This window comes from Exophiala viscosa, assembly GCF_022695815.1.
Source record: "Exophiala viscosa unplaced genomic scaffold EDD37scaffold_12, whole genome shotgun sequence".
Classification (NCBI taxonomy): domain Eukaryota; kingdom Fungi; phylum Ascomycota; class Eurotiomycetes; order Chaetothyriales; family Herpotrichiellaceae; genus Exophiala; species Exophiala viscosa.
Window position 1 is genome coordinate 341,583 of NW_026944364.1, and position 14,597 is coordinate 356,179.

At 52.3% G+C, this 14,597-nt stretch overlaps 7 protein-coding genes across 7 annotated transcripts; 3 read left to right on the forward strand and 4 right to left on the reverse strand.

The window, feature by feature from the left end:
• The first annotated feature begins 822 nt into the window (after window positions 1-822).
• Window positions 823-2,697, forward strand: EDD37DRAFT_160218 (Lactonase, 7-bladed beta-propeller-domain-containing protein). The gene is made up of 2 exons (XM_062809728.1): window positions 823-926; window positions 1,025-2,697. The coding sequence occupies exon 2, from the start codon at window positions 1,133-1,135 to the stop codon at window positions 2,348-2,350; it is 1,218 nt and encodes a 405-aa protein (XP_062666458.1). The 5' UTR covers window positions 823-926; window positions 1,025-1,132; the 3' UTR covers window positions 2,351-2,697.
• EDD37DRAFT_659630 (MFS transporter) lies at window positions 2,579-4,645 on the reverse strand (the record flags this gene model as incomplete). Its single annotated transcript, XM_062819052.1, has 4 exons — window positions 2,579-2,598; window positions 2,647-2,999; window positions 3,048-4,166; window positions 4,215-4,645. The coding sequence occupies 4 exons, from the start codon at window positions 4,643-4,645 to the stop codon at window positions 2,579-2,581; spliced, it is 1,923 nt and encodes a 640-aa protein (XP_062666459.1).
• Window positions 4,646-5,589: 944 nt separating this feature from the next.
• EDD37DRAFT_640445 (uncharacterized protein) lies at window positions 5,590-8,702 on the reverse strand. Its single transcript, XM_062817244.1, has 2 exons — window positions 6,506-8,702; window positions 5,590-6,459 (listed from the first exon to the last, which is right to left on the reverse strand). Exons 1-2 carry the CDS (start codon window positions 8,381-8,383, stop codon window positions 5,626-5,628), a joined length of 2,712 nt encoding a protein of 903 aa, XP_062666460.1. The 5' UTR covers window positions 8,384-8,702; the 3' UTR covers window positions 5,590-5,625.
• Window positions 8,703-9,339: 637 nt separating this feature from the next.
• Window positions 9,340-10,173, forward strand: EDD37DRAFT_612789 (uncharacterized protein; the record flags this gene model as incomplete). The annotated part of the gene is made up of 2 exons (XM_062815392.1): window positions 9,340-9,784; window positions 9,857-10,173. The coding sequence occupies 2 exons, from the start codon at window positions 9,340-9,342 to the stop codon at window positions 10,171-10,173; spliced, it is 762 nt and encodes a 253-aa protein (XP_062666461.1).
• Window positions 10,174-10,740: 567 nt separating this feature from the next.
• EDD37DRAFT_160388 (uncharacterized protein) lies at window positions 10,741-11,641 on the forward strand. The gene has a single exon (XM_062809730.1). It carries the CDS (start codon window positions 10,911-10,913, stop codon window positions 11,511-11,513), a length of 603 nt encoding a protein of 200 aa, XP_062666462.1. The 5' UTR covers window positions 10,741-10,910; the 3' UTR covers window positions 11,514-11,641.
• Window positions 11,642-11,672: 31 nt separating this feature from the next.
• Window positions 11,673-13,081, reverse strand: EDD37DRAFT_160381 (uncharacterized protein). The gene has a single exon (XM_062809729.1). The coding sequence runs from the start codon at window positions 12,881-12,883 to the stop codon at window positions 11,777-11,779; it is 1,107 nt and encodes a 368-aa protein (XP_062666463.1). The 5' UTR covers window positions 12,884-13,081; the 3' UTR covers window positions 11,673-11,776.
• Window positions 13,082-13,280: 199 nt separating this feature from the next.
• EDD37DRAFT_569222 (major royal jelly protein-domain-containing protein) lies at window positions 13,281-14,570 on the reverse strand (the record flags this gene model as incomplete). Its single annotated transcript, XM_062814214.1, has 2 exons — window positions 13,281-14,380; window positions 14,438-14,570. 2 exons carry the CDS (start codon window positions 14,568-14,570, stop codon window positions 13,281-13,283), a joined length of 1,233 nt encoding a protein of 410 aa, XP_062666464.1.
• Window positions 14,571-14,597: the final 27 nt, after the last annotated feature.

The following is a 14,597-nucleotide window of genomic DNA, read 5'->3' on the forward strand; positions in this document are numbered from 1 at the left end:
GCACTCTGGCACCGAGGGTCACCCTGAGCAAGCGTCTGTACGATCCCCTGCAGCGCGTCATTACAAAGGACAAATGTTGTGGGAGTAATGCAGACGAACTGCCCAGGAGATGTGCATTTGCCAGCGGGCACGTATGTTATCTGTGGAGCAGGCATAGCGATGGCGGTATGCCAGAGGCAGAAGACTGCCAAGAGGATGCTCGAGGTGACTGGAGTGATGTGCATTTTCCTTGTGTAGTAGTATATGGTTTGTCCAAGAGGGGTGTTGCGAATATCTTTGATCAGATGTGTTGAGGATGAAGTTTTTGCTTGAGGTCAGTCCGGCAGCACTTGAGGTATACCATCGTATAAGGCAAGGATATGACAAGGGTTTTGCTGCATGAAAGGCCTTTCAAAATGCTTTGTTCTGAACATAGCTTTGGCCAATAGCGAAAATTTGACGGACAGTCAAGAGCATGTGGAACAAAGAATACAGTAGTGGGAGCATTGGCCGGCACCATCAACAAAGGACGCTTTCACAGCTTGCTCAAAATCTTTGTTCGTCGTGCCTCAAGAGTGCTGCCAGTTTAGACAATACTACCGGACTAAGCTTGGTGCCACTCTAGGATTGGATGGCTTCAGGGTAATATTCATGCTGAGCCACTCACCTTTGATCGGTGCATAGTCTTCGATACTCTCGATAGATTTTGACAAAGAATAACACTGGAAGGGTTTCTCTTCTCGGATCAAAGTTCATCCATGATCACACAGTCTGCAAGGGGGTCGAGTCAGGTTGTCGGGGCCATTTGTTGCAGCCATTGCACGACTGAGAAGTAGATACAAACAAGTGCCAGAAAAGACACCCCAGGCGGCCCGATATTTGTAGTCTTTTCGGATCGGATATAGCCCCAAGAACTGACGCCTTACTGCAAAACGCGGGAAAATACTGTAAGTGAGTTGCATCGGACCCCGTTTGACTTCGGTCTTTGCATTTTCATCAGCCCCTGTTGATCATTGTTGATACAACTATCTGATGTCAAAGCGAGTATCTTGCTTTTCGAGTTTGATGCCCCGGGGCCCAGTCGCTCTATGACAAGCGCCTTTCGTTAGAGCCGCAGGATACTTCCTGCCAGGCGGCAACCCTTATCTCCAACATGTCTCACCACGACTTCCTAGTCGGCACCTTCAACACCCCCCAGCTCTACACCCTACGCTTCACACCACCCTCTTCTCCCTCACACCCAGGATCCCTTACCATCCTTCACACCTCGTCAGCCATAGGCTCTCACTCATGGCTACACCTCAACCCGCCCAGACAAGACGGCACCCGTACCCTCTACGCAACAGCCTGGACCGACCCGCCCAGCGTCGTCGCCTATGCCGTGAATTCCCCCACACAAATCTCGCTCCTCGGTAGCGCTGAAACCAACTCACGCAGCGGCTACGTCTGCGCGTCCGACAAAGCAGTCTACTCCGCCGGCGGCGCAACAGGCGAAGTCTTCAGTATCGACCCCGAAACGGGAAACTTCACATCTCCATCACCATCTTCCCAACAGTCCACCACTGGTTCAACAGCGACCCAACCCCTCCAGAACCTCTCCTTCATCGACACCCAGCAGCAACGCGATGATGGCAGCACAATGGACTTCGGCGGTCTCCGCCACGGCGCACACTCAGCAGACTTATCTCCAGACAACAAAGCACTGTACATAGCCGACATAGGCCGAAACTGCATATGGACATATTCCGTCTCCTCCACCGACGGCACCCTAACCCTTGGCGAGAAATTTATATCCCCACGCCCCAACGACGGACCTCGACATGTTCACCCCCACCCATCAGGCAAGTACGTATACTCACTGCAAGAGCACACGAGTATAGTCGACGTCTTCGCCACGAGCAATGCAGGAGTCAATTTGACGCACGTGCAAGGCGTGCGCATCATCCCGCCCGACGAGCACGAGAGCGACTACTGGGCCGACGAGGTCCGGACCTGTTTATCCAATGGCGACAAGCCACAGTATTTGTACGCCAGCACACGCGGCCTAACGCCGGGAAAGAAAGGGTTTGTCGCAGTGTACAAGCTGCGTGAGGACGGCACGGTCGATACATCAGTGACAAGCCATCCTGAGATAGGGAAGGGCAACGAGCTTTATGCGGGATTGTTGTGCATGTACCAGACGCCCACGAGCGGAGGATGGGCGAACGCGATCCAGCCGGGACCAACGATCGACGGAATCGAGTACCTCGCTTTGACGGACAGTGAGGAAGGTTATGTCTTCGTACTGAGCTGGGATGGATCGCATATCAAAGAGGTGGCCAGAGCGAGACTGGATGAAGGTGCTAGTACTGCGACGGCAGTATGGCTGTAGGTCGATTGGCGGATAGATACTCGTTACCCCTAAGATTGACTGAGCTGGTAAGCTCTGTGTGCGGTAGTCCTTGCCCTTACATCCACCATGACATTGGTATTGAGTCTTTTAGACACAGTCATTCGTGGCATTTTCATTACCAAAATTCCTATCAACAACATTGGGCCTGCCGAGCCGGAAAGACCGACCACACGGCAAGAAATTAAGCCATCCAAAGTCAAGCCACGCCTAGTTAGCCTTCTCAGGGTCTGGAACATCATTTCTTGTACCAGTCAAACCGGTCAGACCGGTCAAACCGGTGGGACCATTAGTCCTTGTTCGAGTCCTGCTCCTGATCTGGGCATCATGATCTGCTCGGCTTCTAGTCGCATGAAGTGCCGCAAATTGCATTTCCTCGTCACTACCGCTCTCCTCTTCATCAACTGGTTTCTTAACTGCCATGGTCGGAGCAAACTTGGATCTCTGTCGGAGCTTCTTGCCGTATAGATAAAACACAACCGGGATAGGTACACATGCTGCCGCCAGACAACCTAACAGCGTACCAGCATAATTTATCCCGAGGCCAGTGAACATCTGTCGAGCAAACAGTGGAAAGCCGGCGGCGGTGATGGAACGGAGAAATGTGTTGGCTGCTATAGCCGATGCAGCACTGCAGTGGTGTTAGCAGAGGCAAACCCGTCAGATAGGGCCTACTCACAACATCAGGTACGAATCAATGATATAGTTGAAGCATTGGATGAAGATTGCCAACAGACCGAACCCTGTGAAAAGGCCTGACAAGGTTGGCACGATCCAATGGACTGACTCATAATTTCCGGACCAGCCAAACCAGAACAGGCCGAGTGCAAAGAGGACACCACCGATCATGACGGGGGGCAAACGCCATTCCGGAACAGGGATACCTCCGTTGGCTTGGAGCTTCTTGTTGTACCCGCGCGCATTGTAAATGATATACAGAGCAACAATAAAGATACCCGCAACCATTCCAAAGAAAGGCAAGCCGGACACACCAGGAACCATGTGGTGGACACCTTGGAAGACCAGAGGATAAGCCGTTAAGAAGCAATAGAGCAGGCCGTAGATGAAAGACATGTACAGGGTGATGGCGAGGATGATGGGTTCGGAGACCAACAGGCGGATGGGACGCGAAAAGTTCTTAGTAACGAGTTCCCGGAAATCCACCTCGACCTCCTCCTGCTTTGCGTGGATGCCCCAGTTCTTAGTGCGGCGACGCAACTCCTTGGCCTTGTCCACCAGGATCACAGGAGCATAGGTCTCCGACAGAAAGACCACGTTAAGGATGAAGGCCGCACAACCCATGATGCCGGGAATGTATAGATTCCAGCGCCAGCCGAGGTAGGATTTGTTGACGAAGCCGCCGATGAAAGGACCCAGCATAGGTCCCATGAAAACCATGGACGAGAAGATGACAATGGCAACACCTCTTTGACGGTTGTCAAACATGTCGGAGAATGCTGCTGCCACGACTGCCAAAGGGCATGAGCCAAAGAAGCCGGTGAAAAAGCGACAGATCATGAGAGTTTGGAGGTCTTTGGCGGTGGCACAGCCGAAGCAGAACAGGGAGAACCCGAAGACACCCACGAGAATGGGGAGTTTTCGACCCTGCAGTTCGCTGAAGGGACCCCAAATGAGAGGACCAAAAGCGTATCCAAGGACATATAGGGACGTGCTCAATGTCGCGACCTCAACGCTGACATTAAAATACGCAGCCACGGACTGTGTTGAGGCGGAGAAGATAGACGAGGTAAACGTGCTACCCAAGCAGGTGTATGCGAGAATGGCGCCGATGTAGAATCTGTCAATGTTTAGCATCTTGGTTGCAAATCAATTATCGTGTCCTCACTTTTTCCTGAATGCCCAATTCTGCGGGTGCATTGGATCATCTTTCCCATCGAATTCCACTACATATTCTTCCTGCGCAGGTAGCATAGGAGGGTAAGGCTTTCCACCTCCAAATTCCGGCAGCGGCCTTGACGTGGCTCTTGACTTGATGCTAGCTCCCACGGTCTGGCTGTGCTGCAGGCGATGTGTCTCGGTTCGGAGGTCTTCAACCGGGTGTGTTCTTGTTCTCGTTGCCAAGGGAGGCCCCGAAGTGCCTGCGGTGGCTATTCGGCCCATATCTTGGCCGGTCGATGTGCTCGAGCCCGATGAGCTCGACAGAGCAGACTCTCTTGATCTCTGGCTGCGCAAGGAGCGGCGATCCTTGCTGTCCTGTGAGTATGTGCGCGTGGCCTGGACCTCAGCCCGCTGCACATCACGATCGACGATATCCATGTTGACACCAGAGCAGTGACTTGCCACGCAACTCTTGTTTGCCAGAGAATGATAGTGTTTGTCTTTCTCAAGGTCTTATCACTTCATCTGCTCAGGCGGCAGCGGCAGATAGGCGGAGGGTAGTGCTCACTACGCAAAACATGCGACTGCGAAGGCGGACGAGAGATGCGGATCGCGTGGAAGGAATAGGCGAGTACGGGTGACTCGGGGTCAAAGAGAGACTTGTAGACTGACCACAATGATAAATAGATTGGAAGTGAATACTGGAAGAAAAGAGAGGGGTTGCATGAACAAGAACCTTAACAGACTCTTCCTCCTCCCCTGCAGTAAGAGTTGGTGTTGGTGTTGAGATCCCAAAACGATGATTGAAGAATGACATTAGGCGGGGACAGTCGCAGCTTCCGGGGCTACTCTAGGCCCAATTATCATGGCAGCTCCCCAATTTAGTCGCAATTCGCGACCGCAAGATGGACTACCTTATCATTACTAGTAGTTAGCCTATTGACGGGCGATGACATAATTGCGTCGACAACTCTGACAAAGAATCCTCCCTGCACAGTTTTAAACTGCAGGGAGAGTTCTGTACCATACAACATGACCTCTTCTCGCTTGCCTTCGTATTGAGGAACCTCTTCTATCATATTAGTGTTCGCTTGCGACCAGAGAGGTTGGCTTTGAAATGGGAGGCCTCAAAGAGCCATGCCAAATCAAGCTCGGGAGATCCTACTCATGGCGTTGATAGGCGCTGTCACCCTTGAAGGCAATCAGCGAACACTGCATCATTTCAACCAATAAGGCAGTACTTCTCACAGCTTGTCGGCGCTGACTCAGCATCTTTGGCCGAACCATTTTACCCACTCAAAGGCACGGATCAGGCGCGAGTATGGCAACGTTGCACGGCAAGGTTTATCGCCAGCTACGTGTTTGGTGACCCTGTACCCCGAGTCAAAAGGATAACGTCCATAGAAGTTGGAACCTTCTCAACCACCCGTCAACCCAGACTCCAAGCGGTTCCTCCGTCGAATTTCAGCGTATCGGGTCTGCTCTCCAGCTTCTAGAATACAGATCTTTCGTGTCAATCCGCTGGGGTTCCCTAGGACCACCGGTTCCCATCCCGCATCTACTTCGTCATCAACCTGCCGCCCCTTGCGACTAGGAATCATCTGGACGCTTTTCCAGCGGACCAGAACTGCTGTAAGTAGGAGTGTGAGAAACAGAAGTACTCCGGCGACGATACCAGCCGCTTGCATCGCGCCATACCTTCTCTCAACACTACCACAGATACTCGTTGATACCGCTCCAAAAGCAAATTTGAGTGACTGGGTGACCGCCATGCCAGCACTGATCCTGGGGTAACAGGAGAAGTTGGTTCTCGTCTCGCGATATCGCTCCACAATCGACTTCCTCACTGGGCGGCCAGTCATGCCCGGTTGGAGGTCCGAGGTGTCAAAGGTCTCCATGATCAAAGCATAGCATTCACTGATGGCCAATGTTGAAGCATACCCGACGAGACCGGCGAAGACACATGGCACGGCAACGTAGAATGCTGGCCCCTTCGAGGTAAGAGCGTATCCAATAGCTGCCAGAGGGAGAAAGATCATGGCCAGCGTCCGCCGAATAGTGTGTGACGACCACAATGACACTTTCTGGAATGTCATGCTGTCTGTTCGAGGAGCTTGGTATCGCGCACGGCTGAGCCATGATGCTTTTTCGAATGGTATCGCCAGCGCTGAACCAATTGCGAGAGAAAGAACACAAAGCCCAACATCGACCGGACGAAATCGGTACAAAGTCGAGGTGAGTGCACCAAGTAACTATACACGTCAGTTACGCTGCGAATGCAAGGATGCCAGTCCTCACCATCAGTATCAAGGTGAACTGCGCATAGACCCAAGCAGCGTATATGGACAAGATCAGAAAGCCAGGCTGCCTGACCATTCTCCAGCTGAGCTGTAAGCCGGCTTTGACCTCTTCACCCCACCAGTATGGTCCGGTCCCCGTGAGATGCAACTTGACCTCGCCACGTGCCACTCTGCTGAAGCTCCCTCCTTCGCCAATGATCTCGGCAAGGGTTCTGCGAAACGCCGATCGACGGACTTCGGGTGCTATGACGTTCAGCAGAAGGACGCCCATCAAGAGCACTAACGAGACCCAAAATCCCCAGTCCACCGAGGACCCGTTGATGATGAAGGCGCCTATGACAAAGCCGATACTGATGGAACCGGTGCTGCACCAAGACCAAAATGCCAACCATACTCCAACCCCCCCACCGTGTCGCCGAACATCAAATTCACTTGCCAAGTTCTCATGAGACTTGCTGCTCGAAAGAGAAGCGCCAAAAACGTCCAATAACGTGCCAAGATTGTTCATGTTGACGAAGCCGAAAACCAAACCCGACAACCCTCGTGCCAGCAACAAGATCACCCGATACCTTGCGACATCCGGAGATCTAAACGAGACAACCATCAGGCCTTGAGGTATTTGCAAACACAGGGCCAATGCAAGCGCCGCAACGGTGTATGGTTTGCGACCGTGCAAAAGCGGCAACGGCCAACATACCAAGGTGGGAAAGATCAGGCCGCAATAAAGGAAAGCATTGCCGAATATGATTCGACGATTCAGGTCAACGACCACATACTGGATCGCAGGGACTTCTCCAGCGTATATCCCAAGGATGAGTCCCAAGCAAGCGGTGTTTATGCAACTCACCAGAGCTGCAAAGCGTTTTCGAGAGTCAGGCCAGTTCCGAGCCACAGGCGCATGGTGACATGTTTTGTGCACATCAAGACCATCGGGTTGGTGGTCAACATCAATGTGTCGCGCCCCAGTCAGATCAATCTTGCAGAGCCCGTCCTCATCAGCATGTGCCAGGTTCATGCTGCCCTGTCTGGAATTGATGCCAAACATCTGCGAGAAATGCCTTTCATGTCCTGATCTAGGTACCTCGAGCATTCCAGGGCTGCGCAACCCGCCGTCCTTCTCTTCTGCATCTGTGTCTTTCATTTCGACATCGTTGAGCTGCAAATCAGGCACCCGTCGTGGTAGTGATTGTGGTACTGGCCGCTCCAATGATTGGTTGTGCTTTCGCTTTCCCCGTGGAACGTCGGTGGTAATGTTTCGACGGGCAGACCCAGTGGGTTCGAGTATCGTCACAGATCGTTTATTGCGCGCACTCGACCCTTCATCTGATATGCCTCTGGGCTTTGAAAGCCCACCTTTCCTCCCGCTGGGAAGTTCCGAAGTTGAATTGGGTGGAAGCAGCCGAATAGAACCCTCCAAAGGCGACGTATCAGCAAGTGAATCGACATCGGTTGGACCAATTCCTGACTCAGTCCGCCGAAGTGGACCAGCAGCTCGACTGCTCGTTGGTGTGTTCGTAGCCTCGGTCGAAGCTGCTTCGAGATGTGTGTTCAATTTCCTGGCCAACTCTTCACTCGTTCGTCTTGTCCCAGTGGGCGTGTCAAGGCTAGTCTGTTGTGCTTCGACATCTTGCTGAATCGCACCCGCCGACTCAGCGAGCTTCACTGCTTCGGCAAGAAGGCGTTCTAATTCTTGGATGGTGCGGCCGATAGTCTCCGAAGGTTTGGGCTGGTCAGGGTTTCCATCTTTGGGCCCGCTCTTGTTCTTCCTGGTATTTGCATTGCTGTCGGGTGGATGAGGAAGATTAATGATCGGTTCATCAAGTTGCCTGATAGGGCTGCTGGGAGGAGTTGCCCAGGTCTCATCCTGCTTTCCCATTCCAGCAACGGGAGAGCAACTGCCACAAGTCGGGGTCCAGGAGACCTTGCACGATGGTATTCACGGCGACTCGAATGGATGATTAGGTCGTTATGAATGATCTCGGGACCAGATGTCATGTGCTATCTGATATACAACAAGGGATAGTAATAGTCAGTGCAGAGGATTAGCGATGTGCTGGAGATATAGCCAGCCTCACCTTAAGAACAGGCTGTCGAATGTGAGACTTCATATTGAGCAGCCGTGAAACCTCACAACACGGTCGTACCTTCCTTCAACTTACCTATTTTTACTGAAAAAACATGTAGGCCATCACCTGCAGACTGGCAGTCACAGTATGTGAGATGGAGAGTGCCTACCAGAGATGAAGGTACCCACGGCCCTTAGGCTAAGTTAAGCTTCCACAAGGAAGAGCTTAGGCGAGCTTGAATAGCGGAATGAGGTCACCATTGCAAGTTGACAGCTTGGAACAAAGCCAGCGGTTCGTGCCGCCTTTGGACTTGGGCGCCTGTTTATTGACGTCCATTGATCACTTGGTCAAGTTCTCGTGCCTAAAGTGACGCTGGCCGACCTTAACCTCATAGGCAACTTATTGAACTGTGAAGTGTAAGCCCGATGACAGCCACATGGACCTATCTTATGCAGCTAAAACTAATGGCAAACAACTGAGAATTACCTCACTGTTACTTTGCCGCTTGCCCCTCCATTCCTGGCCAAGATTGGTGAATACTGGCTTCCCTCCGTCTGTTTCAAGCTGAAATTCCAACCGTGTCACTGACGTCCTTCCCCTTTGCCGTCCTATTATCCTGCGTTGTGTCTCTGCCTCCCTTCTCTTCTGCATCGTCCTTGCGTTACCCTACCGTGACTACTGAACATCTAGCAAACCTCAAGCACTTAGATTGCTTCCTACCACGACTGTCCCATACACCATACCTGCCTCTCATAACGCCCTCAAGATGTCGTACTACGGTGAAGGACGTGGCTATGGTCAAGGACAGTATGGCCAAGGAGGCTATGGCGGTCAACAACAAGGCTATGGCGGTCAACAAGGAGGCTACCAACAACAAGGCTACGGCGGCGCTCCTCAAGTTCCACCACCCTGGATAGCAGAATGGGACTCTCGAGAGAACAGATGGGGCTTTGTCAACCGCGAAACTGGAGAACGCACTCACCAACATCCTCAAGAAGGTTACCGTGAGGGCGGATACGGCAGTGGAAACTACAGCGGTGGAAATTACGGTGGTAGTGGCGGCAGCTATGGTCAAGAGTATGGCGGACAAGAGTCGAGAGCGTACGGGCAACAGCCAGTGCAGAAAGATCATCACAACCGAAACATGGCTCTCGGCATAGCTGGCGGTGTGCTTGGCGGCGCTTTGTTGATGCACGAAGGAGAGAAAGTCGGTAAGTCTTTCTGCACCAAGTGAAGACGGTGTGCTGGCCTCATGTTGTACGAAGACACTAACATTGTTTCAGAGAGAGATTGGGATCAGGACAAAGATCGCCTCGAGTACGATGCCCGTCGGGATGAGAACGATGTCGAGAACTTCCCTGACGATGCTGCCAACTGGACTGGGAGAAAAGTTGGAGAAGTCGAAGACATTCCACAAGATATCGAGCGAAAATGGGACGATGGCGTTCAAGACGTTGAAGATATTCCAGAGGACGTGGCGGGATGGACTGGCCGTAAGGTCGGCGACGTTGAGCGATTCGATGACAATGTTGACAACTCATACGATCAAGGCCGCGACGATGCCCGTTACGACGATAACTATCGTGATGACAACTACTGAAGAGTCATCGACGCACTAGCCGAGACGCCCTGAATGGCAACAACATTATGACGATATGACACTTTCACGAGAGCTACAGCACGAGATGACCTAGAATCGGCTGACAGGAGGGGGCCTACTATTCTTCTGAGGATCATCAGACCCTAACGATGCTAGAAGTCTGCTGTTCAGGGTGGACATCAACAGCAAGCATTGTTAGCTGGTCAGTTGCACAAAGATGGCCTGACTGAAAGCCCACCAAATGTAAAACGTTTGAACACAGTTCACTTCTTTGCGAAAGACTCAAGCAACCGGCCCTGCACAATGGTTGGCCCATGGCCATATAGTCCTCGTGGGGAACAAAGGAACTGATTGTTGTCTTGCAGATGTGCCCGCATAGGAGAACAAAGCCCAACATGAAACTGTTCCCTGAAACCACTGTTTCTCATGACTATCAAGGTTGTGCTTTGTTTGATGGGCTCAGCATGCATCATACCAATCCACTACAGTCTCGCAGGACTGATGGAGCGAGGAAAGCACGCCATGCTGGCCGTGAAAATCCACTGCCCTAGTGGGCACTGCCTCAACTACTTGGTGAGGTTGCTGTTCTTTACTACAATGTAAGCACGGCCAAGGCAGTAAAAGGTATGTGTCACTTGACAATGGCGTCCGCCACGTACCGCCTCGCCACCGACACATGTGTTGATCTCCATATACGATGTCAGTCTCCCATGTCAAACTTCATTCCATAAATACCCATGATGCCACTCGTGCAATCTACACAAAGATTTTATGCCCATATTCCTGCGATCGAGCTTGCAGAACACGACAACCTAGTTTCCCGAGCACCAACTACGATGGACGATCCTGACCAAGATCGGTCTGCGCAGGCTGATGTTGTTCCCCCTCCAGTGAGACACCCCAACCCTGTACAGTCCAGTCGTTACACAGTGACCAGCACACCCAGTGCCAAGTCTGAAGACGCGATCACTGATGTGCCTGTCACAGTAGAAGACGACGAGTGCATCGAAGCTGAAAGTGATGACGATGAGGAGTGGTGGAATTATGTGGACTGGAATTCTGATGCAAGCTCCGACTCCAGCCCCGTGACAAGTCCTGATCCCTCGAGCAAGGTGAATGAGTCTACTGCTGCTGACATCGAGAGGATGGATGACGGTGAGCAGATGAACCTGGTGACAGACAACGGAGAGTACAAGCCCTTTCTTGACTTGGAGAGATTGGAACCAGCAATGAACAAAGAGATTGACCTTCGCAGATATGCTATGGTCAATTGGCAGGTCGAATGCAATGAGGCGAGGGACATTGAGCGAGAAGATTTGGCGAAACAGATTGAAGCTTGAGAATCATATGCATTGACTTGTTTAGAAGAATATTGCGTTTGTGGCATGTCTGTACAATGCTGGATGGATGTTTTAGTTGAGGTGAGTTACAGGCTGGTCCTGACGTCTGCTTACCATACATGCACAGGGGAGCCGAATTTCTAAGGTGATTGAATAGTACTAGTATTTTCTCTGCGGTCATAATGGTTACTTCTTCATGACATTTCTTCAATTGAGACCAACTCGTCATTTCGTTCGACAGCCGTGGCTCGATTCCCGACATCTCACAACTTCGCCGTACCGACAGGTCTGACAACGAACCCGATCCTGGGAAAATGAATCCTCACATCCCCGACTCTCGGTCCATCACCAATCTTCGCAGGGGAAATAACCACCTCCTCCGGCGTGATCGCCACCAACGTGCCCACCGTCGGACTGCCCTGTCCAGTATCATCTGGCGCTACACTAACCAGCACTCCAGCAACAAGTCCATTTCGCTTGTCCAGCGAGCCATGAGGTCCAGCCAGTGTCGGCAACAAGACAACATCTTTCCTCAACGCAGCGCTCTGCACTTTGTCCAATACCTGCGCGATCCCCGTATCATCCCCCCTTTCAAACCTCGTCTCCGTACTTGACAGCCCTTCAATGTACTCCTTGAACTGGCCAAACCAAGCAGTCAACCCGGGATACCTCTCACCATTAAACACGCTGTCAATCCCCTCACCATATCCATCTCTCGTCCCACCACCCGTCAAATCCTCGATCCCCTCCCCTCGACTGATCTTCTCACCCCAGTCAAGTTGATACCACAATGCCAGATCTGCGGCACTAGGACTCGCCCCGTCGAACACCCACTGCCTCCGCGATGCGAACAACGGCTCCAACAAACTCAGCTGTAGATCCAGACCGGCAAGATTCTGCGGGACTTTACGCTCAAGTTTATCCGCGTCGAGTTTATGACCGATCAGATTTGCGCGGTCAGTACCAAAGTGTGTACGCCACACGGTGCTGGGGATCAATCCTGTCATCACCCGGAAAAGGGGACGGTCGGTCCAATATGAGGCGAACCCCCGGACCAATGGCCGGACGGTATCTGATGGAGAAGGATACAGCGTACCGTAGCCTCGAGATGGCGGGAAGTGGTGTTCCAGCGCCTCGAGGATGAGTGATGTGTCGATGTATATGTCCCGTCCGATTGCTAGGACAGGGATTTTTCGGTAAGCGAGGTTGAAGTTGTCCCTTAGTATGGGTCGGGGCATCATTGACGGGACGAGGATGAATGTGTAGGGTATTTGCTTCAAACGCAATGCGAGCCTGACTTTTTGGGTGAATGGGGATGAGTCGTATCCGAATAGCACCACCGGAGTGCTCTCAGGAGGCATTGTTGCCATTGTCGTGAATCGAGATGCTCGTAATCGTTCGTCGGTAGTAGCAACGTCGTGCTATATGTCTCTCTTCGAGCTATCGTGCTATGGCATGTTTACTCGTGTGAAAGAATATTCATTACACTTGAATCCGATCCGATCGATTCCAGAAAACCAACATGCCCTTACAAGGGTGTCGCTGAAAAGGAAGTACTTGCTAATGACTTAGTACTCAGCATTGGACGAAGTTCGGATTCTGGATCGGTCTCTGTCAACTCCGCATCTAAGCGTTTGATTCAACCTCGGTCCAGAGTATGCAAAGTCAGTCGCAGCATACCTGTTTCCATTATCATTACTAGATACTGTTCTGTCCTATCATACTGACGGTCCACCTCAGTCGAGCGCAGTCGACGATCCGCAGCACCTACACTAACTCAATCTTCGTAGCATTATTGAGCAGCGGCACCCTGAACAAAGCATACGGCTTGACCCGTCGATCCACGCCACCCTGCTGCGAGGGCGCCCTCCAAAGCTGATTCTCCGTGAAGTACAGGTAATTGCCCGCCACAGAAAACGTATCAGTCCAGTCGATGCGCGGATCCCGCGTATACGTCGACACAGTCCCGTTCTGCGGATTGAAGATAATGATCGAATCCGTCTCGACACTGCCGCCGTACACAATTCCATTGGAGTCACTTTCCAGTCCGTCGCTCACGCCCTTCTGCCCAAGATCCATGACAGATGCCTGCGCGAACAATTCGGACGAGGCACTACGGTCGCGAAGACGCGCCGTCGGCACGGCGTATAGATGTCGACCCGACACGACGCTGAAGTAGAGTGTCTCGCCATCGTTGGAAAGGGTGATCCCGTCAGCACCAAACGCAAGACGCGATATCGGCATGCCGTTACCGGGATTGTTGTACACTGGCTCGCCCCAGACACTGACGAAGAATCCAGGCTCAGGACGGACTTGTGGAATATTTTCAAGGTGCCGCCACGATTCACCGGTTCCTAAGTCGACCATGATGATCCCGTTGCGGCCCTCGCTCGAGGAGTCGGTGATGTATGCTATGCCTTGGCCGGAGGCGGTGACAGAAGGTCGAAGGTCGAAGCGCACGTCGTTCGGGTACGAGTCGGCATATGAAACGTTCGGTGGGAACAGGATGGTTTGGAAGATGGTGTTGTTTGACAGGTTCACACCCACGAGCTTGGGGCCGCCATAGTTGGACGTCGTCAGCGTACCGTTCGACAGAAGAGCGCGGCCGGTATCGAGGATCCAAAGACGGTCCTTTGGATCGATGACAACGCTTTGCACGCCGATCAGGTAGTTGGCAAGACCTTTGGCTTGGGGTGGGTATTTGGTGTAGTCGACTGCGCCGCCGGGAGGAGAGTTGTATGCGGCGTTTGGGTAAGGTGTTTCAGTGTTGTTCGAGTTGAGTTCGGCGACTTGGTATTGAGTGTTCGTCGGATCCAGTCCAAGCGGGTAGTTGGAGAACATGCGGCCTGAAGCTGAGACAGCAATACCTGTGGACTTGAGTCAGTAGCTGAGGTCCAAGGGGATAGATGCATTGCGTTACTGACCTGTTGGCCATTCATCGTAGTACAAGTGCATCAACTCTGGCACCGGGCCGATGCCGATGGGGTCCTGAGAGACTTGAGCGAATGCTGCATCGCATGCGCAGAGCACAGCAATGGCGGCTGTCGTGAGTTTCATGATGAGAATCTGCCGTTGTTATTACCC

Excerpts from the sequence above, each read along its gene's own strand:
- EDD37DRAFT_160388 (XM_062809730.1), top strand. The coding sequence starts at position 10,911 with ATGATGCCACTCGTGCAATCTACACAAAGATTTTATGCCCATATTCCT.
- EDD37DRAFT_640445 (XM_062817244.1), bottom strand. The coding sequence starts at position 8,383 with ATGGGAAAGCAGGATGAGACCTGGGCAACTCCTCCCAGCAGCCCTATC. Across the intron at positions 6,460-6,505 it reads AGTTCACCTTGATACTGATG|TTACTTGGTGCACTCACCTC; the intron begins GTGAGGACTGGC and ends TGACGTGTATAG.
- EDD37DRAFT_160218 (XM_062809728.1), top strand. The coding sequence starts at position 1,133 with ATGTCTCACCACGACTTCCTAGTCGGCACCTTCAACACCCCCCAGCTC.
- EDD37DRAFT_160381 (XM_062809729.1), bottom strand. The coding sequence starts at position 12,883 with ATGGCAACAATGCCTCCTGAGAGCACTCCGGTGGTGCTATTCGGATAC.